Consider the following 25,441-nt stretch of genomic DNA (forward strand, 5'->3'; position numbering starts at 1 on the left):
TTTTGTTTCAAACCCAGTAGATTGCATTAGTAAATGGCACGTTTGGTCAAAAAACAATCACTCATAAATTTCGTTTCTCAGTAGGCAGAAGGCAGGACAGGGAGTTCAAGACCATCCTCAGCTGTACAGTAAACTCCAGGCCATCCTAGTTACTTGAGTGTGCGTGCATGTGTTTGAGCATTCTAGTCATACAGTTGAAGGCATTTGAGAATTATCTCATCAAGGCCTTCCAGCCTGAGGATTTCTGAATGCACACAAAGCACCCATCCACGCCTTGCCTTACAAGCTCTAAATGTGCTTTCGTGCCTTGAGTCACAATCCCACTACCTCTTTAAACTACATGGACTGTCTCCAGAATGTAGCTCGCTTTTTTTTCCCCCTTCCCCTGCCCCATTCACCTGAAACAGAAGAATACTGCTGAGGAGATCTCAACATGGTTCTGTCATTATAGAAAGGGGGCACCCGCCTATCGTTACATCAAAAGAGTTCTTGTGTGTAACCACCTGAGAACATGGCAGCTGCCTGGGTTCCAAGATAGAATTACTGCCCTGATCCATTCAGTAACAAGGGCATTCCCAGAACCCAGCCCCTGCCAGGCCTCTCGGTGCTTTAATACAATCCTTTCTTCCAGGATGCCCGCTCTTCTTGCGCTTTTATCCTGGGGAGGTAACAGGGATGCTTTGCAAATGTCTCTGGATGTTCTTTGAATCTTTTCAAAATGGTCCAAGATTACTGTAATTGTCCTGTTGATTCACAGCAGCAGCTGTTGTGCTTTGTTTTTTAAGTTGCTGCCCTAGAAAACGACTCCTTTCTTCTAATTTTTTTTAACCCCAGCAAAGAGTTTCTGTCTCTCTGAGGAAAAGGAAAATCAGCCGCTAATAATGCCCTGACTCCGTTAAGAAAAGCTTGTCCAGTCGTATTACTTTTCTTAAATCTTCTGTCTTTTCAATTGGCTTTGATTTTTTTTAACTGATTAAATTATGAGAAAGTGTTGTCTTTTTTTTTTTTTAATTAACTGCCAATTTTGTCTCTGCTAACACAGTCTTGAAGCATTTATATTGCAATTCAGTGTTCTTAGCATTGTCTGAGCCTAGGATACCTCTGAGAACTAATAAAGAGCAATGAATCTTCCCAGGAGGAAAATGTAAGTACACACCAAAGTGTGCGTGTAATTTCAGGGTTTATAGATGCCTTGAAATACCAGGTTGACCATGCCAGACCTCATCTATCAATCGCTGATGACGCTTGCCACTAAACAGCACACCCACTTGCTCAGTTGCTCTCACGCCAGGAACTCTGTCTGCTTTGGTTGCTGCTTCCTCACAGTAAGAATTGGTGAGGAGGAACAAACGCTAACCTACGATTGCGCAACGCCTTAGTAACGCTCTGTTAAACCGCTTAAAACGAGCAGATGTTTTTTGCTGGTGGTAGGCATAGCAGTTTTTGTTTAGGGTACTTTGAGCAAATATTTATAGGATAATTTCCATTCTGGCCAACATAATTAAAACTAAAGTCACTGGGAATCAAATGTGCATGGACAAGTCAATAAATCATCATCATCTCAGAGCACTGACCTGAAAACACACCTACGTTATTTAAGATATGAGAAACCTGGGGATTGGAATAGAATTCACAGGGGGGGGGGATCTACATACCTCAGGCATAAAAGTAGGAAGGGAAAAAAATCATAAAATTTTAACTTGAAGGAATAAAAAATTTTAAAATAGAAAACATGTGCCTAAAGCATAGTGTTAAAAAATAATAAAATTGTGAATGTTAAAAAAACAAAACAAAACAAGAAATCACATAAGAGAAGAATTCTAACACGAAGCTATCAATTAAAATATTATAAAGGAGGACAGTAAGATAGCTCAGCAGTTAAACGTACTTGCCACTAGGCCTGACAACCCAAGTTTGATCCTCAGGATGCACATAATGGAAAAAGAGAACTACCTTCTGTAAGGTGTCCTCTGACCTCCACATACATGTCACAGCAAGCATAACACACACACACACACACACACACACACACACACACACACACACACACACACACACTCGGAATTAAGCCAGAGGGACGTGGCGTTCAGTCAGCCAGGCCATGGTGACAAGTTGAATGTATGAGCTGGATAAAGTACAAGGCTCAGTCTGGCCCCCGGGCATAGATCACTTCCCCCTGGTGGGGCGGCCTTGTTAGGCCACAGAGGAAGAGGATGCGGGCAGTGCAGATGAGACTTGATAGGCTGAGGTCAGATGTTAGGGAAGGATGGCTCCCCCTTTCCGAGGACTAAGCAAGGAAAGGGAGAGTGTATGAGGGAAAGAGGGTGCTCCAATCGGGATATAAAGCGAACAAATTAAAAATAAAAATACAAAAGAAAGGGCTTTAGTAAAAGAATATCAGGCAGTTCAGAGAGACTCTAGGAGGTCTAGAGAAACCAGTTTGGAAAGTAGTGCCATCAATAGATCCTGATGTTGGAGGAGAGAAAAGCAAGGATGCTAACAATATTATTTCCCACACCAGTCTTGTACGTTATACAGTCTAAACCATGTAAGAAGGGATAATTAGCTGTGTGTTTGCTACTCAACTTGTACTCGTTGAATAAATATTAAGCTTTGAATATGGGGGAAAAAAGTGCAAGGCTGGGGTGGCAAGAGTCCTGAGGTTCCCAGTAAATCATGGTCCCAGTACATGGAACCATCCAAGGAGGTAAAGCCAGCAAGTTGCCATGGCGCCAGCCAAGATGAAGAACCGTGGATACCAAAGGAGAAGCATCGGGCAGGTGCCAAGGCTCTGAGATGATAGAGAGACTGCAAGTACAGAGACGTTGCTGGCAGGGTGAGAGGGAGAATGTGGCTGTGAGGCATGTGTGGCAGGGAGAGCAGGGAGTCTGGTTCCTGAAGAGGACATATCCAGGGTGGCAGCCACAGCCTCTGGACAGGTAAGAAGGATGCTAATCCCAAAGCCCAGGGTACCCCCAAGGCAAAGCTATGGATGTGAACACTGACTCGTAGTTTTGACTTTACCTATTGTGACACTGAGCAGGTCACACATCTCTCCCTGTGCTCTCCCTGTGTCTTGACAGCTGTCATTTACATTCCTTTTTTTTTCTCCTTTATTAATTTATTCTTGTTACATCTCAATGGTTATCCCATCCCTTGTATCCTCCCATTCTTCCCTCCCTCCCATTTTCCCCTTATTCCCCTCCCCTATGACTGTTCCTGAGGGGGATTACCTCCCCCCGTATATGTTCATAGAGTATCAAGTCTCTTCTTGGTAACCTGCTGTCCTTCCTCTGAGTGCCACCAGGTCTCCCCCTCCAGAGGACATGGTCAAAGGATGCTCCAGCACACAACAAGAAAATTTGCTCAACCATGTTCATAGCAGCCTTATTCATAATAGCCAGAACGTGGAAACAGCCTAAGTGTCCCTCAATAGAAGAATGGATAAAGAAACTGTGGTACATTTATACTATGGAATACTACTCAGCTATTAAAAACAAGGAATTCCCGAAATTTGTGGATAAATGGATTGAGCTAGAAATGATCATAATAAGTGAGTTAACCCAGAAGCAGAAAGACTCAAATGGTATATACTCACTTATATATGCATGTTAGTCCTTTACATTCCTAAATAGATACTGACTGGCTTTCCCCTTAGGGAAAGGACAGCACTCAGGTTAAAGCGGGTATTCAAGCCTTCCCATAAGATCTATTCTACTTCCTACCTGAACTTACAACTGTGACATTAGGAATGTGATTTGGCATAGCAGCTACATTTTTAAAATTTTGCAAAGCTCTTTTGCACATATTGTGAGCCAACCCTGACTCCATCCCAGGCAGCTCTAGAATTCTTAACATTTCTTTTTTTCTTTCTCTTTTGGTATTTCTTTTTTTGAGACAAGGTCTATTATGTAGCTCTGGGCTTCCTGGAACTGACTCTGTAGACCAGATTGGCTTCGAACTCACCTGCCTCTGCCTCCCAAATGCTGGGATTAAGGGTGTGTACCACCATGCCCCCGGCTAGAATTCCTACTTCATAGAAGAAGAAACAAATTTCACAGGTCCAAGGCAATTTGGGCTTTAACTGCTAGCATAAATCTTTGTCTCCTGATAAAAATATTCTATTTGACATGGTTCACTGAAAGAGGCCAAGACTTAGTAACATTTGAGTATTGAGAAGTCAGTCCTTCTGAAAGCTACAGAGTACCTATTGATTATATTAAAACTAAGAACATTATTCCAGGATCTAGCTGATTACTGACCACTGGAATGAACCAAGGAGGCTGCCTGAACTTGAATGAACTTTCATAATGATGTAAGGAAGTTTTGGACATGAAAGGATATTTAAACAAGTCTTTATACCCGCTCACCCAAGCTTATTAGGTACAGAATATGGTACCAATCCATCTACATAAGTAGAATGCTCAGTGAGATGCATGATTTCATCTTCCCAATAAGGATTTCTTTCTCTCTGGTAACTCCAGATTGTATTTAGGTCCCATACAGGTTACTTGTAATACACAGTTCATGCCAACTACAGGATTGTGTAACCAGGAAATGGGGCTTGAGAGACAAACTAGTGGGTACGACCATCTGTTATACAGGTGTAAGGACCTGAGTTTGGATTCGTAGTACCCATGTAAAAGTGGGGGAGAGGGAGGCTACACAGACTGGTGACCTCAGACCTAGAGGACAGAGAAAGGTTAGCCAGACTACCCAAATGGTACGCTCCAGGTTCAATGAGAGACCCTGTCTCAGGGGAATATGGTGGAGACTGATAGAGCAGGATACCCAAAGTCTGCCTCTAGCCACCCCACATATGTATGTGTGTACCTACACACACAGAGAGAGAGAGGGGGGAAGAGAGAGAGAGAAGCAGAAAGACAGAGAAACAGAGGACAGAGAGACAGAGAGACAGACATACACACAGAGAGACAGAGAGCATGTGCACTAGAAAGTTTCTAGATCCTCCCAAGAAAAACATGAGGTTCAAACATTGACTAATGATCCTTCCATTATTAGTCCAGTCATGTAAAGTTCATTTTACACTAAAAAAGTTATGATTTATTTCCATAGGATCATTAAAAAAAATACTTATTTTTCAAAACTACGGACAGTATCATCTTGGCTCTTGTTTACCCTAAGTGAATTTACAAATTCATTTTCAAGTCAGATAATTCCTAAATGAGTTGGGTGTTATAGGTTTTTGTGTCATATAATTGTTAACTGAGAAGTCATTGTATGACCATATAATACACTGAGGTTGATGGCAAAAATCTGTAAATGTATAAAGTATACAAAATATTATACAGAAAATGCTCTGCCAGGCTATATTTATATCTACGTTCAAACAAAATCCAAAAGGTGGTCACTGAACAGTTATGTGTATAAGACACTGTAGTGTAGAACAGCCACACTTTATCCAACTTAGAAAATAAAGCACTAAGCATTTTAAGTCTGTGATCATCTTATAAGCACATATTGTGGTGTACCGTTTTCCAAAACTGAAACATTCAAGGAATTCATATAGAAATTGGAAAAAAATCTATAAATATTGTTACTCATGTAGTAAACTTAATAACTCTAGTACTATAAATGGTACCTTTCTTTTTTTAATATATATTTTATTAATTTATTCATATTACATCTCAATTGTTAGCCCATCCCTTGTATCCTCCCATTCCTCCCACCCTCTCATTTTCCCCTTACTCCCCTCCCCTATGACTGTGACTAAGGGGGACCTCTGTATATACTCATAGGGTATCAAGTCTCTTCTTGGTAGCCTGCTATCCTTCCTCTAAGTGCCACCAGGTCTCCCCATCCAAAGGACATGGTCAAATATGGGACACCAGAGTTCGTGTGAAAGTCAGACCCCACTTTCCACTCAATTGTGGAGAATGTCCTGTCCATTGGCTAGATCTGTGTAGGGGTTCGAAGTTTACTGCACGTATTGTCCTTGGCTGGTACCATAGTTTGAACAGGACCCCTGGGCCCAGATCTGCCCATCATAATGTTCCCAAGGAATATGCCCCATGAAAGTCTTCACTTACCAAGAAAGTGGAACAGAGAGGAGGACATCCTATTGGGACTCTAGGTGAGAGAAGCATGGGAGAATGGGGAAATAGATGGATCCAGAGGGTCCTAGAAACCTACAATGGTACCTTTCTTATACACTCAGAGTTTAAAAGGAAAAAGTCTACATGACAAAATCCCTACATACATATGGAAAATGAGAAGGATGTCATGTAAAATAAACACTGCAGGCTAACACTGAATGCGGCCCACAGTCTGTCACAGCAGGTAATTCTATCACTGTTGATTCGTGGCTCTCACTTGGTTATTAACTCTGCAGAGATGACGTTCAACAAATATGAAAATTTTTCTTTCTTGACCCAACAAAACCTGGTTATGTGCCTGATGAGCCCTTTCGCCACCCTACTGCAGCATCCACAGGCAGATCTGAAGGCTTTGCAAAATTATCCCATGAGGGGATCTGACAGACTCATTAACAACCTAAAAGGCTGTGCCCCGCTCTTAGATCACTGTTGCAATGACTTCATTCGGCTCATATTGCGGTTGGCTGTCCTGAGAAAAGAAAGAGCTTAAACATGCCCTTTGTGGTACAACCAGGAGGATCAATTTCAACTCCTGGACGACCTCTCGAAAATGTCTAAAGATCAAAATCACCTGGTTAAACCATATGTGTGCAAAACGGTCCCACTGGGCAGGTTTTTCTGACTTAAACATTTTAATTCCAAAACACAAACACGTCTAGAATACTCACTTTTAGTTTCTTGTTTAGTTTACAGCAGTATCTGTACACCATTGCCAAGTTCAGAGGTCCAAAATCTGCATAGAAACTGAGATATATACATATATAAAATAGCATTTAGGACAAGCACAGTTTTCATTAATATAGACGCTCACTCTTAATTTCATCTAATTTGTAATCACACTTTAGTTATCATCAGTGATAGATTCATTACATAAGTAGCTGGTCCATGCCAATCCAGGTAACTCAGGTCCCCCCTGTCCATGCCCTACACGTGTCTAACCATTCTCTTAATGGAGAACTATTTGGGCACTTTTCAGGTTTAAGTCCTTTCAACTGCTTGATGTGCCATCTGGATGAAAGGATTGAAAAGCAACCAAGGGAATGAGGAATGTGAATTACCTAATGCGGAATCTACTCCGCCCTGCATGTACATCTTCACTGACTCCATCACAAAGCGTATGAACTCTATCCTAATTGCACATCTTCCATCCAAACACCCTCATGTATCCTAAGTACAGTGGTCCTTTCTCCCCTGTCCATTCTTCTTAAACGTCCTGCACTATAAGACATGCTGGCTCTTCTCGCCTTCCCCTACATCTCCAGAATACAGTCATCCACCTGAATGTAAATCTCTCTTATCCACTGGTGTCGTGACAGTGACCCAATGGGAAGGAAATGACAAGTCCATATAAACACATCCCTAACTACTACATTGGTTAGGGGAGCACTATTGTTACAGCCAAGATTTTCTTGTTTGTGGGTTTTTGAAAGCAGTGCTTCTTCGCCTTTAGCTTTCTACTGGACCGACCTTCCATCAACCTCAAAGTCAGTGTGCCTACAAGCCAGTTTTCCTTTCAAAAAGGCCCTGAGCTTTCCTGAGTCACTGAAGCATGAAACCTTCAAGCACAATACAGCAAAAACACACATGAAATGAGCTACCACTCTCACACGCCCCTCCCCTTTCTGCTCCCACTGTAGCATCAGAAGCCACGCACCCCTGCATCCTAGCTACGTCCTTGGAATTCTCAGGGTTCTTCCCAATGACAGTTCATTTCATTGCACACATCAATCCTCCGATGGCTCAAAAATGCCGAGCGAGTGGCTCCACACCACTCACCGATGGTTCCGCCACCCAGCAACCAAAGCGTTAACACGGCAGCTCCCAGCTTCAAGGCTGACCTTGTCCGCTAACAGGGCCCCTTCAGGAATCTTCACTCCACAAGACACATCTACCCCTTCCCTAATGCAGTCCTCTGTCATCAGTCCTCTTCCCTAGAGCACTCGCCCCTCTTGTCACTCTCCTCAGCTTCCTCAAGATGGCCTTAAAATGCAAACTCCACAACTTACCGTTTTTCAGTGACCCTTTCAACAAAGTGCGCATAGCCACATATCACGGAGGATTTTACATGTAAATTCTGCCTAATCAACTGCAACTGGAGCTTCCTTACCACAAACCCTATTAACACCTTACATATTTGGAAGGATGTCCTAGATGCAATACAACAACAAAAATGAGTCATCGGGCAGAAAAGGCCATCAGTACTCTAAATTCAACTCAGTCTAGAGCACAAATGTACTAAAAACCGTCAAGTTTGAAAAGAAAAAAGAAAACCATCTTCAAAACACCCTCTAACTGAGGAAGACATCTATATCTTCTCTGCCACCTAAATTACATATGTCACTCCAACTACACGTCAGCCAAGACCTACTGGCCTTAAGTAGGAATGTTTTGGAATTTATAGCACTAAAACTGGCTGACTTCGTACACAGGGTTCATGAAAAAATAATAATAATAATAATAACACAAAATGGCCCCAAAAAAGAAAGATCTAGTGAGTTGAAGTAAAAGTTCCTGATTCACTTCTAATGTCCCCAGTGTGGCGTTAATTTATTCCTAAAGTTCCCAGTGTGGTGCGAGGCTATAAGTATAAACAGGGTCCCTCTGAAAACCACTAGACTCTGGGCTGAAGGAGTAGGCTCAGTGGCACAGCACACACTCAGCATGCACACAGCTAAGGTTCAACCCCCAGCACCAGGGGCGGAAATGAGGACCATGTATTTAATAGATTCCCTAAGTGCATTGGTTAGGGCAACACTATTTTTACAGCACAGATTTGCTCGTTCTAGGGTTTATTAGAAACAGCACTTTTTAACACACATACCGTGGCTTTTTTTTTTTTTTCCTGTCAGAACATGCATATTGACCATTAAATGTGGAATTCTGGTCATTTTCTCAGCTCCTGAAATTCATGCTAAACAAGCTTCACAGAAGCGCAAGTCAGGACTGGAGAGGTGACAGGTTAGTGGCTGCTCTTCCAGAGGACTAGGGTTAAATTCCCAACGCCTACATGATGGCTCCCAACCACCTGTAACTTTGGTCCCAAGGAATCCAATGCCCCTTTTCTGGCCTCCATGTGCTTTGCACACACATAGTGCACAGACATACATGCAAACAAAGCACCCAAACACATAAAGAATATACAAAATGAAATTAAGGGGAAAAAAAGCACAAAGAATCTAAGTCATGTCATTCCAACTTTATTTTACCCACTATGCATCAACTCCAACCTCATGCTCAAAGCTACACAGTTTAACAATGAGGCCCACTGACAGGAAGTCACTTTTGGAGGCAGAATGGTAAATGAGCAGAACTATTTTACCAAATTCCAGGAAGATGAGTGGGTATCCTCCAGTAACACAAAACCAAGTACGCCAAAGGTGGGCCTCATCTTTACAATGACCTGGAATTCTCCAACATGGAGAATAGATGAATAGATGAAGGCTACTTAAAATGACAAGTAAACTAAAATGTCAGCTTTCCTATCTGAAAGCTGAAGACATTTCCCATTAAAATATAGTCAACAGCCACGTGTGGCTAATGGCTACAGAACTGAACTGTAGAAAGCAACCACACCGAAAGGATGATAGACACACAACAGTGGCCACCACAAATTAAGGACCTTGCTGAGCACCAAGAAATAGATATGGATAAATTGCTTTCAGTAAGAGATACTATCCCAAAAAAATACAAGAGAGAAGCAACTCAAAAAAGACGTCCCTAGCTGGCTGGTGGTGGCACACACCTTTAATCCCAGCTCTGTAAATTCAAGGCCAGCCTGGTCTGCAGAGCAAGTTCCAGGAGCCAAAGCTACACAGAGAAACCCAGTTATGAAAAGAAAGAAAGAAAAAGACGGGGTGGAAGAGGAGGAAGAAGGGAAGGAGGGAGCGAGGGGGGAGGGGGAAGAAAAGCATCCCTTTGTTAGCTCCTGTAATAATACACACAAACACACACACACACACACACACACACACACACACACACACACACAATTTCTTTTATTTAATTTTCTTTTTAAAGAAAATAAAAAGCTGAAAATGAACTTCTCTTCTACTTGTAGTCCAAACAGTGACCAGTGCCTTCCCCGTTCTGTCCATTCAGCCCAGCAAAACATCTCAACTGAAAGACAAAGCAAGGACCCCTACCCCACTTTGTCTAAGTAGACAGGGGCGGTATTCCACTCTCATTCGGGTAGGTAGATATAGTATTTCATTTAATCGAAGCACTTTCTTTTCCAAATGAATGAATAAACAACAATCACCTCACCACGACATGCTTTGCTTCTAACAAGGTTGGCAAGTTATAGATCAATTGCTACAATGAATCTCAAGAAGTTTAAGACATGAACATCAGGCAACAGTTTTGTTTTTAATTCAGTAAGTGCACCGCCTGTTCCGGAAACAAAATGTATGGCCACCCATTCTGAGCAAGATGCTACAAGTGAACATATTAATTAAAGAGTTCTTACGAAACCAGAAAGAACATTGAGTTTTAAATAAAATGAGAAAAGTTCTGTAAGAGCGTATACAGTGCTTGTGTGTGTGTGTGTATGTGTGTTCATGTATGGGGCTGCATATTAAATGCCACCTATGAATGTGGAGATCTGAGGCCAGCCTTTGGGTGTTGGTCCTCACCTCTCCTTGTTTGAAACAGTCTCCTCGTGGCTGTATGAGCACGGCTCCCTGGCCCAGGAGCCTCTGCAAAGTATCCTGTCTTTGCCTACCACCTACCATTGCCCCAGAGGAGCATGCTGGAATTACAGACTCTTGCGCTACAGCATTGGGCACGTCTGTGAGTTCTGGCAGTGTGAACTCAGGTTATCAGACAAGCCACTGGACCATCTCCCCAGCCATATTTAATTAAAAAAATTTTTGATACTGTCTGTTCATTTGCTCACTCCAATATCTGATGAAAACTCGCTGCCCACAGTTCCTACCCACAATAAATTCACCACCTACTAAGAAAACCTGTAAGTATTACAGCATATATATATATATATGATATGCTAAACTACCATTGTCCCTTTAACACACAGATTATACAGGTGTGTCTACTGGCTTTTTTGAGATAAGCCAGTACTGCATGTGGTCTATCAGCTAATATTTGCCCTCCAGCCAGATGTTTTTGATCATGAGGAAAACTCATAATGATCACAGTTTCAGAAGATCCTAAGTGCTTGATGAATAGTAACCTAAGACGTGGAGGCAAAAGTTGGGGTGTCTTCCATGCCCACGGCCTGCCACAGTCACGGGGGCCAGCGGCTGAGTACCTACCAAGTTCCCTGTGTACAGGACAGCCTAAACGAGGACCAAAGGCCACTTGCTACCGAAGGATTCCAGTACCCATTGGATGATGCTGCAACCCTAAGCTGGTGTCTTAGTGTCTTAGCCTCAGAATCAGCTCTCACTCCTGACCCTGACATATTGGTTCAGGAAATCTCAGATGCCTCACGCTAAGGGACCTTCTCCGCTTAGCACTTTCTTTAGTCCCAGGCACATAGTAGGGGTGTGTATAAGATGAGTGATGTGACCACTCTGCCTTAAAGCCAAAACAAGGCCAGGGGGTGTCAAGGAACCCTCCAGAATCCAGCTCTATAATTCTGGAGGAAGTCAATGAAAGGAAAGCCCCTTCAAGATTTCAATTAATGACAGCAAGAGGCGGCTTCTCCAGGAATGCTCTGCTAAGATTAAAACTCATTCCCACCGACTTGGCATTTTCAACCACGGAAGCTAACCCTGCTATTCACCGGCAGCTACTGAAAGCAAGGGGACCAGGCAGCCAGTACATTCCCATAGCTGCGGCAGAGTGATGACTGATCCACCGTACATAAAAGGCTAGCTCTCGCCTATCTGAAAGCAGCTCAGGTCCCTGAAAAGGGAACCCTACGCTAACCCCAGCGGCAATGCTCACATTACCTCCCCAAGCCCCTGGAACTAAACCCCACACCCTCAACCTTGCCTCCAAGGACCCAGGGGCTACAGCTCCTTCCTTCTCTCTTTGGAGACTTATTTTTGCAACATTTCCTCAGCTTATTAGTGGCAAGCTCAAGCCACGAGGGATGTTTTGAGTTCCTGCTTCAGACCTTTATACACTACCCCCTACCCCTGGTTAACACGTACTTGTGCGTTAGGTCAGCCCAGTCACCCTTCCTTGGAGAATTCTTGTCTCATGCCCCACATAAACAGGTACACACACAGAACACCACACACACACAAACAAACAGTAGAAAGAAACCAGTTATGCTTGGATTCCCAACTCAGAAATCTCATCAATCTGCAATCCAAGTGAGCCTGAATCCAGCAAAGTTGGATTGTTTCTCTTTAAAGCTTTCAATGAATGTATGTATGCCCTTTAGCTATGTTTACAAGAGGCTCAGGCTCACGCAAAGGCTACTCTTGTTTCAGACTCAACATTCTGAAACCCAGTTAGGCTCACAGCAGGCCAGGGTGCAAGTGGTGGTCAGTGGCAAGTGCACTGACCCACCAGCTAGCAGCACCAAGAAAGCGCTAACCCCAGGCCAGCTGTGATCATGTGTCATCCCAGGACTCAGGAGTCTGCAGCAGGAGGATCGTCACAAGCTCAGGGCAGCGTGGGCTGTAGAGCTGGACCCTGTCTAAAGAAACATAGAGAAAGAAGGAAGAAAGGGGTAAGGGTAAGAGGAGAGAAGCTCAATTTATAGATGTTATCAGTAAAAATTAGCCAAATGGCACCAACAGAAGGCAAAAATGTTAGCTAACAGGAACCATTTGGTATGCCAGAAAAGTGTGTGTGTGTATGTGTGTGTGTGTGTTATATGTATTTGAGTGTGTGTGTATGCATGCATGTATGTATTCATGTGTGTGTGTTATATGTATTTGTGTGTGTGTATGCATGTATATGTGTGCATTCAAGTGTGTGTGTGTTATATGTATTTGAGTGTGTGTATGCATGCATGTGTATGTATTCAAGTGTGTGTGTGTGTATGTGTGTGTGTATCTGTGTCTATGTGCATGCAAATGCCACAACATGTATGTACAGATAAGAGGATAACTTGTGGTTGTCACCATGTGAGTCCTGGAGGCTGAAACTTAGCTCCTCAGGCTCGGGAGTAAGAACATATGCCCTCTGAGCCATCTCACCGGCTCAGGCCCTTTTAATCTTTGGAAAGTCTTAAACCTGAATCAGTGAACTATTTAGTCAGTGCATTCATAGTTATGGAAAACAACCAGTCCATTCATTAAGACAGAAACACAGGTTCATTCTGGAAAAGTCTGAGGCTAGGTGGGATTTCATGTCAGACCTTTGTAGGTTAAAGATGCAGTTTGGTAGGATAGCATGAGCTGGCCTCCAGCTCCTCCAAAACACACATATAGAACTTTCCCATTCTTTGTATCGGGTACTTTAGAAAACTGTCAGCTTCCCAGATGAAAGTTTTTTTTTTAAATGCTCTCCTGCCATATATTGATGAAGGAGGCCAATTTGAAATAAACCAAAACTCTTTTGAGTTTCTACAACTCAAAAGAAAATTATATTTTATAAGGAAAGTAAGCCAAACTAGCAAATTCTTCTATTCATCAACAAGATAGGACTATGTTGAAAACCAAAATACTAATTTGTTTAGTAACAGAAAGGCTTCGATTTTAAAAGATAGCTCAGGGCTGAGGAGATGGCTCATCAGCTGAGGGTGTTTGCCACAAAAGTTTGACACCCTGAGTTCAGTCTCTGGAACCATGTAAAGGTACAAAGAGAGAAATGACTCAACGAAGTTGTCCTCTGACCTTCATGTTTGCACTGTGGTTTGTGTGTGTGTGCACATACACACACACTCACAAATAAACAAAATAAATTTAAAACTATTGTTCAATACAAATGTTTGTTTGAGACAAGTTCTCACTCTATAGCCTAGGCTGGCCTCAAACATAGAGGTATCCTCCTGCCTCAGACTCATTAGGATCACAGGCATATGAGCCACTGTCTTTAGCAAATGCAAATGTTTCTTATGGAGGAACCCATCACCAACCACAAATAGCTGTGGTCATTTATCAGGTGTCATTTATCCAGGTTATCAAGGACTAGACATATTTCAACCAGAACAACAGAACTTGAAAGGCCTCACCCAGTATACAATTCTTTGGTGGTCCCGGAAGTACTGGGTTTACTTTTTAAAAACCAACTTCTTTTCTTCATTAAATTGAAATTAGACCCTAAAAAACTAAACAATAAATTCCACAGTTAAGTGTAGAAAGTGCAACTCAAACCCTAAGTCCAGAGAACTTGAGATCAGCTGTCCCACACAACTCCCCACACTTTAAACCCGTAACTGGCTAAGTATTCGGGTCAGGTATTGTTCACTTTCTGAGCCCTTTTTACTTTCAGTTTCCCACCCGACACCACCAGAGAGAACCATGATCGCAAGCAGGTCTTCCTCCTCCGGACATAAACACATAAACCTACTTATCCCGTCACTGTATCCCAGTCATCCAAGCTAGAGAAACGTAGTCCCTAAAGTTCCCTCCAACTGTGGGACCACTTGTGTCCAGAGCGCTGGTCAGTTCCTTTCCATTCATCAGTAAGGCCAATGGGCTGCTACCCAGCATTCCACAGTGCGGCTCATCCTCACCTGTGACTTCTCTCCAATCAAGTGTCCCTCCTAAACAGGCTCTTCCTAAACACACCTTTTCCTAGGACTCTGGCTGAAATAAAAAGTTTCTGTCCCTGTCTACCTGTCTACCTGCCTTCCTCCCTCCCTTCTTCCTTCCCTCCCTTCCTCCTTCCCTCCCTTCCTCCTTCCCTCCCTCCCTTCCTTTCTCCCTCCCTTCCTTCCTTCCCTCCCTTCCTTCCTCATTCATTCATTCAACTTGAATTTCTGGGGCATCACTCTTATGCCAAGCATAGTGCTAGGGCTATGGATATGACAATGGACAAAACCTTGTAGTACTGGTCATGACATGCCCGGTGGTCACTACACATCAAACATCGCTCTATGAAAAAGTCTCGCAGTAATCAGGCAGTAAGGAGTTCTTGTTTTCTTCTCTCCTAACACAGAAGGCTACAGCTTCATACCCTGCCCTCCGTTCTCTTGCCACTTTACCTGTGCTCACCCATTGCATTTGCACAGTGCCCCGCAACTAATTCTCACTCCACCCACCTATAACTTCTTGCACGGCAATTTTCAGCCACTTACAGATTTTAAGTTGTTGGGATTTCCACCCAATTAAAAAAAGAAAGAAAGAGAGAGAGAAAGAAATGTGTGCAGTCCTTTTGTTATTGTTGCTGCACAAAGTTGTTCTGAGCTGTGACTAAGTCAGTCACTTACTGTGGGAATGTGTTTATGAACTTACAAGTGAGCACATCTGATGTCTTAGGAGTCTACTTCAAACAAAAATAATGAAACTGCCCTGGGGGGGACCTGGCACCGAGCCCATCTCCTACAGCCCACTTGGATCACTCTCTCATGCTGCCTGACAGAAGCCTGCCCTGTAAGAAGACTCCTTAGCATTTCAAGTGTGTGTTTTCGCCAGGGTTATCACAAGCAAGCTGGAAAAAAAAAAACTGAGTAACAAACATATCCCAAAGAGATTAAAGTCCAACTATACATCGCCAAAGCCTAAGAGGTCAAAACAAGAAATACTCAAACAAATATGAAAGTAAAATCTGATTGCAGTGAGTCACATAATTAAGAATAGCCTGTGAGGGGTTGAGCATAGTGGCTCACATCTGTAACCTCTGCACCTAAGATGTTCAGACAGGAGGATTACCAAGAATTGAAGATTAGCCTAGGCTACATAGTGAGCTGAAGGCCAGCCTGGGCTACAAAGTAAGACCGTGTCTCAGAAAACCAAAAAGAAAAACTGGAACTGGCTGTGAGGGCTAGGCGTGTAGCTCAATGTTAGAACACTTGCCTAGCGTGCATGAGGTCCTGGGTTTGATTCCCCAGCACTGCAAGGGGAGGGGAGGGGGAGAGGGAGGAAGGAGAAGAATTGACTGTAAATGTATATCAATAAGTGCACCACCTTATCATGCATGCTACAAAATAACATTAGTTGTGTCCACAGGGTATATACATCCACAAGTAAACATTTGCAACTTATGTGTTTAGGCCAGAAGATGTAAAAAGCAAGTCTGCTAGGCTAGATATGCCTACCAGTGTAATAATGGCATGAAAGATGTGGGTCAACCAACGGCTTTTGGATTAGGTCTGAGGTCGCTCCACAGGAAGAAATGGAGGCCTACAAGCGTAAACCAATCACGGCTTTGGAGGTCACAGACCCTAGAGAGGAACCTACTTCTGCTGCTTTGCTAACCAATGTGTTGTCAGACTGTTTTCTAAACGTTCTTGTTTATCCCCATAGATAAGTGCTACGTTCAACCTTGGCAGAGAAGTTTCCCTCCGCTGGGGTCAGTAGTGAGTGCAGAGACTTGTAACTATGCAAAGTACTAAGAATGCATGCCTCCTGAGTGTTCAGCCCTAAACTGGACATGGCTGTCAACCCTAACCCAAGGCTCAGGAAACATCATGGAACGTAAGAGCGGGAGGAGTGGTTGAAATGCTGCCTTTCGGACATGGTGTGGCTATTGCACCATTGAAGTCACTACGGTCATGATCGCCTACATAAGATCAGTCTTCCAACAGGCAGCACGAATTGGACTTAATAGGTTATTAAGACAGACAGACAGACAGACAGAAGACACAAAAGTGAGGTATGTCAGAAGTGTCCAAAGAGAATGGAAATGAAGTGGGTGTTCCTGGGGAGAGGGGAAGAGAGCAGTTAGAGTACATATGACCAGGATGCATTGTTTACATATATGAAATTGTCAGAATACAAATCAAAGCTATTCTATTATTTTAAAAAAGAATGTCTGAACCATACTTTGGGTTTGGGTTGGTCGGTTGTTCAGTTGGTGTTTTGATCCTTTTGTTTTTGTTTTGGATTTTTGTTGTTGTTGTTGTTTTTTGGGTTTTTGATTTCTGTTTTTTGTTTTTGTTTTTTATTTGGTTTAGTTTTTTGGTGTTTTGAGACAGGGTTTCTCTGTGTCGCCTTAGCTGTCCTGGACTCACTTTGTAGACCAGGCTGGCTTCAAACTCACAGCGATCCCCCTGCGTCTGCCTCCCCAGTGCTGGGATTACAGGTGTACGCCACCACGCTTGGCCTTAGTTGGTGTTTTGACTCAGGGTCTCAAGCATCCCAGGAAGACCTGAAACTCCTGATTCTCCTCCTGCCTCCGCTACCTAGTGCTGAGATTACAGGCCTGAACCACCATGCCAGGTTTATATAATGCCAGAAATTGAACTCAGCGCCTCACACATCCTACACAAGCGCTCTACAGGCTGAGCTACAGCCAAAGCCCATTTTGGTTTTTTGGGGGGATGTGTTGTTTTGTTTTGTTTTGTTTTGTTTTGTTTTGTTTTAGCAGCAGGATCTCACTATGTAGGCCAAGCTGGCCTTGAACTCAAGGATCTACCTGTCTCAGCTTCCCAAGTAGAAGCCACCGTATCCAGCTGAGACTATTCATTCTTTAATCTTTTATTCCAGGGCTGGCATTAAACCCAGGCCCTTGTACACGCCGAGCAAATGCTCTCCAACTGAGCGGCAGCCCCAGCCAAGGCTGCTTTCTCTCTTAACAAGTAAAAACACTTGGTGACATTTCCTGGATTCACCAAAGAAACCCCGGCCAGCCTGAGCATCTTTATTTAGAGCTATGTCGTGAAATTTTAGTACCTTTCTTCTGAAAAGGGCAGAAGGAATGGAAAAGTATATGACTGAAAGCAGAGACAGAGCACACCGTCCTTCTCAGCAAACCAGCTTACCACACCATCAGCATCCAACCCCCACGCCCAAGATCCACCATTAGGAGTACACAAGGGTTCTGATAATTAACACATTTGGTTTTGCTAACTCTTGAGCCAAAAACCATGAGCCAAGTTATTAAAATAGTTAGCCTCTATTTGGATGACAGGGTCTAACTCCAACACCAGAGAGTTAGCAATTCTGGAGAAGAGCCTGTGGGGAGGTCAGTCCGATACAGATAAAGCCCTTGAAGGCTCCAGTTATTCAAACCACTAGTATTGTTTAAACTCTGGCCTATGAAAACACACAGAGCCCAGAGTATAATTTTCTTTCTCTCTTTCTTTCTTTCTTTCTTTCTTTCTTTTTTTTTTTTTTTTTTTTTTTTTAACACAGTTTCTCTGTGTACCTCTGGCTAGCTATATAGGAACTTGCTCTGTAGACCAGGCCAGCCCTCAAACTCAGAAATCCACCTGCCTCTGCCTCCCAAGTGCTGGGATTAAAGGAGTGTGCCACCACCACCTGCCTTCAAAGTTTGATTTCTTAGCATCTACCTTTTATTAAAATGTCTTAGGCTGTCATGAAGACAGTTCTGTTAAGAGTCAAGTATAATCCAGGCATGGTAAAAGTTGAGTTCCAGGCCAGCTAGGAATATATAGTGAAATCAGAGAGAGAGGGGGCCAGAGAAAGTATGTTCAAAATTTTATCTTAGCTGGGTATAGTATTCCCAGTACTCAGGAGGCAGAGGCAGCCACATCTCTGTGAGTTCAAGCCCAGCTTCTTCTACATAGTGAGTTCTAGGACAGCCAGACTCTGTTTTGAAAACAAACTAGCTCAAGTCTCACAGCCTAGCCTCATGAAGCCATTTTGCTAAATTTGTTCCTCGGGCTTTTCAGAAGGTCATTATTTCAATCACGGAGGTCTACCATCCTTAATAACTCAGCAAACTTCTGCACAAAACACAGCGCTACCCAGACTAAACATACTCTCTCATATTTAAAGAGCCTAGCTAATTGTTTCTGAGGTGATAATTTACTCACAAAGGTGACACTTCATTGGGCCACTCAGCAAATAATTATAGCTACCAGGTTGTATGAGGCCCCGTGTGACAATGCATATAAACACACTCCCTTCTTTGGAGACATGCACTTTAGGGTGTCTGCCCTCAGGACGTGCTCCACAGATAGAATCCGGGTTACTCCTCTGACCCAGGGACTCTGTGGGCTGTCTCATTCTATCTTTCCAAAGAGACATAGTCCACAGCCTCTTCTTTCCTTCCTTCAGTTTTCTTGCCTCTCAATTGGCTAATTATTAATAGCTCCTTCCTTTACTCACTTAACCTGGAAAACTTTGATCTCTTCTTCCTCTGAAACAGCTTCATTCTTTAAACTGCATCATCTGCTTAGGAAACTCCCAACTTTAATCCCACCAATGAGGAAGCAGAGGCAAGAGAATCTCTGTGAGTTCAAGACCAGCCTGGTCTCCAAAAGTGAGTTCCAAGACATCCAAGGTTCTGTCTTGGGGGGGGGAAGAAAGATATACTCTCTTCAAACTAAGCCCTGGCTGTCCTGGATTTGCTTTGGAGACCAGGCTAGCCTCGAACTCACAGAGGTGCTGGGATTAAAGGCGTGCACCACCACACCAAGCCGTGACTATCTCTTACATTTCTCAAATTCATCGTGACCTACACAGATGCCTGATCTTCCCACCAAGCCCATTGTCTGCCCTATTTCCGATGCCCTCAGGCCCACTGTGAGGGGGCTATTCCGAGACCTGCTTGATAGCCTTTCCTCAGCAGCCTCATCAACTACCCACACATGGAATCAGATCCCTCCTCTCCACCGTCATTGACGCCATCGCAATCCAGGCACTTATTCTTTCCCCCCTGAACATCCCAAAGTGCATCCTCTCCACTGGGCCTTTAGTGATGCTTTGCCATTACTTTTTGGATGGAGGATGTACGTACCCTGGAACTAGATGGTATGTTTTCAAATTCTAGCTCTGCTACTTATTCCAGTGACACTAAACAAAGTCCCTAACCTCGCCATCCCTGTTGGTATCAGTGTACTAAAGAAAGGCTGGCAGTAATGCTTGCAGCACAGAACTGTGGGGAAAGTAACTGAGGAGTCACAGAACATGTAGAACAGCAGCCGGCACAGAGGCCACGTTATTTGCAATTAGCATGAATCTAGCTGTGCCATCTCCATCCCAGGGCCATTCTAAGAGCCTCAAGTCCTGCCAGGGTAACGGCAGGTTCCTCACTCTGACATTCAGTCTGTCCCCAACTGACCTCTCAGTCTCGTATTCCACACCTCCCTCCCCGGCCCCACCGCCATGTGACCTGTGTACACACAAGGCAAAGGGGAGGACTTTCTGTGAGCTGAACACACTTCAGGAGCCTCCGTCCTGCTCCTTACTCTTCTCTCCTCTCACATCCATATCCAAAAGGAAAGCCTGTCCATCCTTCAAGCCAACCCTAACACCTCCACAGAGCCTTCTACGGACATGTCCACTGGACACGTGTCCACTCCTCACAAGTACTTCCTAGTATAAAGGTGAGGTTTCTCCCGGAGCAGTTTTGTTCCCTTTAATTGCAGTTCTCTTAGTTTTGTTTTTCATGATTTCTCTGTGCAGCCTGGCTGTCCTGGATTCGCTTTGTAGATCAGGCTGGCCTCGAACTCACAAAGATCCACCTGCCTCTGCCTCTCCTGTGTGGTGGGATTGCAAGGGTAACCCACCACTTAGCTAGGCTGAGTCTTTATCATTCCTCACATCTCACTTTATAGCTCAACGCTATGGCTTGCAACTCACTACGTAAATCAGACTCACCTCCAACTCCAAGCAATCCCCCTGCCTCAGTCACTCAGGTGATTCAGGTCGGAACCACCACGCCTAGATTTTTTTTTTCTCCTTGAGAAAGGGTTTCACTTATAGTTCTAACTGGTCTGGAACTCTCCATATAGACCAGGCTGCCCTTAAACTAACTCACAGAGATCCACCTGCCTCTTCCTTTGCTCCCCCACAGGATAGAACACTTTTGAGTGTACCACCTTGCTCAGCTTCCTGTAGGTTCAAGTTCACACCCGAACTCACAAGTGAACCAGATGGCCTCTCTAGCAAGTCTGTCCTTAGAAGACACCAGGAACATGCTGGGGAAGGGGCAGGGGGGAGGGGAGGGGGGTAACAATTTGTATCCTACAGTACAAACATTAAAATCACATGAAACTTTCATTATTTTTAAAACACCATTTCGCACTGTGTTTAGTTGATTAACTGTATTTTTTTTTTTTTTGCTAAGTCTACCATCTAGTAATCCCAAGGGAAGTGATTCAGACCTCAATAACTGGCGCTTGCTCAAATGCATATTAATAAACCCTGGCTCTATAAACGCTGCAGAAGTGAACATAATGGCATGTATACACAGTGCCTACCCTAGGGCACACAAGAGGTCCCTAGGCCCTCAGCTTACAGCAAGAAAGCCAGGACGGTGCCCAACAATAGAGTGTCCACCCAATAAACACTGATGGTGGTGACATCACCCAGGTGCACCGGGTCAGGGAACAGGCTGCTTATAACTCCATTCTGTCCAGGAGCAGAGCTGTAATCTGACACCAGGGATTCAGACCTCTCTGCCTCAGCAGCTCTAGGCATTCATGAACAGCAGCAAAAGGCTCTTTCACAGCCCCTCTCACTTCCGCCATAGAAGAAGCATCCTCCTCCCCACACTACTAAGAGAAATGTCCTGAAGACATTTTTCTTGCAGATAAAAATACAGTCTTTTGAAGGTCCAGAATATTCCCTTCTCCAAGGCCCAGGGGTACCCATAAATCCTGAAGCAGAATTACTAATATTCTTTCTAGTGGGAAACCCTCAAAAGCCTTTTATGGCCCATTTAACTACGCTCATTTGACTGCCCACTTGATTATGATGGCAACAACATAAAATTAAGCATCTAGAGTATATGTGGCTGGTCTAAAATACCAGCTCTTTTAGGAAAAAAAAAATATGTCAGTCCTGCCTTTCTCTTCCTATCTACTGCTTTCATCAGATGGAAATGTATCCCTCCAATTAATGTTTTACTATGTTTAAAATATTCAAATAACCTTTTGCTTTACATCCATGACCTTTCACAGAACTCAGTTCCTGGTTCTGATTTTTCACTCTCAGATCTTAATCCCTCAGAGGGGGTTGGGGGAAGACAACCTCTACTACTCAAAGGTAGGAAAAAATAATACCATCAAGTCTAAGCCTGTCCTGGGGGCACACGCCTTTAATGCCAGCAGCACACAGATCTCCGTGAGTTCGAGGCCAGCCTGGTCTACAAGGGGAGTCCATGACAGCCAAGGCTACACAGAGAAACCCTGTCTCAAAGAAAGTTTTGCTTCAAACCCAGTGATTGTGGCACACCCCTTTAATCATGGCACTAAGAAGAAGCTGGTAGATCTCTGTGTTCAAGGCCAGCCTGGTCTACAGAGTGAGGTCTGGGACAGCCAGGGCTACACAGAGAAGCCCTGACTGGAAAAACAAAACAAAACAAATCAAGTCAGGAGTGCCTAATTAAAATAGCTCAATCACACTGGAAATCTTCCTCATAGGTGCAACTTGGAAGCAGCTCCCTGCAGTCCTGCGTCCCACTTTCTGAAAACACACTGCGCAAACAAAAACATCCTTCCTTACGTACAACGAAAGCCTTGTGCACTGCAAAGCTTAAGCACCTGTCGTACACAGTGCCCTGAACCCTGTGGGTGCTTCATAAATACCTAGTGACTGATTCACAGGCCAATTACAGGTCTGGTGATGACACTTTATGACTGCCTGGTCCTACTCTGGGGAGTGTGAGGAATCCACAATTGCTGTGGGAGTAAGGAGAATTAATACCCATGCAATTCTAAAAGGACTGCGATGTTGACAGGTCCAAACTATGTAAATTTTGTCTGCACCCCTGTCCAAGCCTCCTGAACTCTTGGGGGGGAGGGGTGAAAAAACTCGTTTATCAAAGAACCAACAAACTAAATAGTTTGGGGGTTGGGGGGAATGGGAGGGACGTGCTTATAAAAGAGGGAAACTTACTTTTCATAGACCAGCTCCTCGTCGATGGAGAAATAGTGGGTATTTATTGTGCTTTTTGGTCTATTCCTTAAAGTAGCAAAATATAATCGATCTGAAAGAGAAGTTTAAAAGACAAGAAAACATGAGAGGCAGGAAAGTGGGACTGAGAGTGTGGATCATACACGAAAGATTAATAATTGCTACACATCAGTTAAGGACCCATTAATGCGTGGGATTCTTGTAGAAACGGTATCTTCCAGAAAGCTAGAGCCCCAAAAACACAACTTGCCAAGAGGCTAGAAGAGGACCCAGCAGGGGGCAGAGCATCTTCAATGTTCCCTCTGCCCCTGGTTGCGTGCGGACGGGTGCAGACAGGAGTTGTGGGTACCCGCAAAACTGGAGACACAAGTTTGGTTCAGAAACCTCCAGACCTCAGCTGCTGCGGAAAGGGAAGAGAGGCGAGCTTCTTCCCTGCAGCTTAGCCGACTTCAAGAGGAAGGAAGGAAAGACAGGGGGTGTGGTGGTGGTGGTGGTGGTGGTTGCGGGAGGGGGCGACGAGAGGGGAGCCCCAAAGCACAAGACAACCACTGAGGAGTAGAGGATTAGCAGATAGAGTAAACCGGGCACAATCCCCCAAGAGAGTTTTGGAGGTGAAGCCCAAACAGTGAAGCCCGCACTGTCCGGGTACGAGGAAGCTGCGGAGGAAGCGAGGACGCGAGAAAGAAGCCGGAAGCAGGGGGTCCTCGGGGAGCTGAGTGGCAAGAAGGGGCCCCGAGCACCACGCAGCAGTAGCTGAGAGGCACGAGCCCCGAGAAGAAACCCAGGGTAGGGGCTTGGGACAAAGGGGTGAGCCCTGAGAAGTTGGGGGGAGGGTGGCGTGGAAGGGCCGGAGGATGCCGGGCAGCTGCTCCTCACCTTTCATGAACTCGCAAGCCCCGATTAGTTCCCCTGACTCCGCTGCCATCTTAAGCGAGATCCGCACCGGGGAGGGCTGGGTCGTGGCCAGCTGAGGTCACCCGCCCCCGGGGGCTTCCCCACTGCCCAGGAGCTGGGAAGCTCGCGGTCCGGATCACCGAGCCCGCCTGAGGGAAGAGGCGGGTGCCCAAGGCGGAGGCGGCTGCAGGGTCAGCGCGCGGGGAGCCCCGGGGACATTCCGTGGGGAACCGAACCCGCTGAGCGCGGGACGCTCACGCCCCGGACTGTAGCCGCTGCGATCCGGACTCGGCGGCGGCGGCGGCTGCTGCTGTTGCTGCTGCTTCTCCAGCTGCAGCTCCTTCTGCTCACGCCGCACCGTCTCCGCCAAGCCTGGACAACGCACACCAGCTCGCACCGCCAGGCAAAGTCTTCCCCCGGCTCCCAAAGTGATCATGGAGGATAAGACGTTTGGCCCGGATCGCGCCCGTGGCCACTCGTGCGGCAGCGGGCAGGACTCCGGTGGTGTGCCCGCCGGGCTAGCAGCAGCTGCTCAGACTCCTCCTTCGCCACCTCCTTTCAGCAGCAACTCTTCCTCCCTTTCCTCCTCCTCCTCCTCCTCTTAGGTCCGCCCCCAGACCTGCCTCCCCGCCTTCCCCCGTCCCCCTCCACTTTCACGGCTCCGCGGCCATCCCTTAAAGGGACAGCTCGGCTCCTTTCTCTGTGCGGGCCTCAGGCCCCAGTTACCAGGCGCCCCGCGGGTCACTAGGAGCCCGTTGCTAAGGCTTTGTTGCCTTTCACCAATTGCTACACAGGAAACTTGGCCCTCAGCCCGGGTGGGGGTGGGGGGTGTCAGGCGGGGCCAGGAACTTATGAATGAAAAAAATGGATGGAGAGGAGTGGACGTCTCCCTGGAAGCTGCTACAGCCTGGCAGACTGGGATGCTCTGTCTCCGCAATGCTTTCTGCGTTCGCTAACTCTTCCACACCAGATTTTTCTTGTCTCTCTTAAAGCTCTTTTCCTCTTGCTCCACTCACTCAGTTTCTTCTAAACTCTTGAGCTAGCGCGTTCGCGCGCGCGTGCACACACACACACACACACACACACACACACACACACACACACACACAAACACACACACACACACCCCACTGAAAAACCTCAGACCGCAGGTCGGGTCAGGTCGGGTCGTATCGCTAACTAACTATCCACCAACCCTACTCCCAACACTGACGGGATCTGCGTCTTTATAACCAAATTTCAAGAGAGAACTACCTTCTAGCTCAGGAGTATCCAGACTGATACCCTCTAAGTAACAGACTCTGTTCTCGCTTGGGCTTTGTTCTCAAGGGAGAAAAAAAAATCCCGTCCGGCTCTCCAAATCCTGTCATTTTGGCCACGGCTTGAGCGCAAAATCATAGCAGAAATCTTAAGGCTCTAGTATCGGACTGTAGACTATGCCGGCGAAGGGAGAAAAGACCACTTGTCCACAGAGAAATGAACAGAAGAGAATTTCTTTAGTCTCAGCTGGAGTGCTGCAAGGAGTACGAAGGTTCCTCTCCAGGAGGCCCCCGGACTTGTTCCGCAACGTTCTGATCCAGT

The 25,441-nt window shown here is 45.1% G+C and overlaps 1 protein-coding gene across 3 annotated transcripts in view; it reads right to left on the reverse strand.

Moving 5' to 3' along the window:
• CDC14A (cell division cycle 14A) overlaps positions 1 to 23,984 on the reverse strand; it is a 160,507-nt gene extending 136,523 nt beyond the window's left edge. For 2 of the 3 annotated variants that reach the window (XM_084755763.1, XM_084755762.1), the window contains exons 1-4: positions 23,843 to 23,984; positions 22,949 to 23,039; positions 14,209 to 14,304; positions 6,785 to 6,860 (exon numbers count right to left, since the gene is read on the reverse strand). In XM_084755763.1, the coding sequence (XP_084611889.1) occupies positions 6,785 to 6,860; positions 14,209 to 14,304; positions 22,949 to 23,039; positions 23,843 to 23,891 (312 nt within the window). In that variant the 5' untranslated portion in view covers positions 23,892 to 23,984. The remainder of the gene's footprint in view (positions 1 to 6,784; positions 6,861 to 14,208; positions 14,305 to 22,948; positions 23,040 to 23,842) is intronic. The other variant, XM_084755764.1, reaches the window with a different exon arrangement.
• Positions 23,985 to 25,441: the final 1,457 nt, after the last annotated feature.

The sequence above is a fragment of the Acomys minous genome, assembly GCF_964271855.1.
Source record: "Acomys minous genome assembly, chromosome: 14".
Lineage (NCBI taxonomy): Eukaryota > Metazoa > Chordata > Mammalia > Rodentia > Muridae > Acomys > Acomys minous.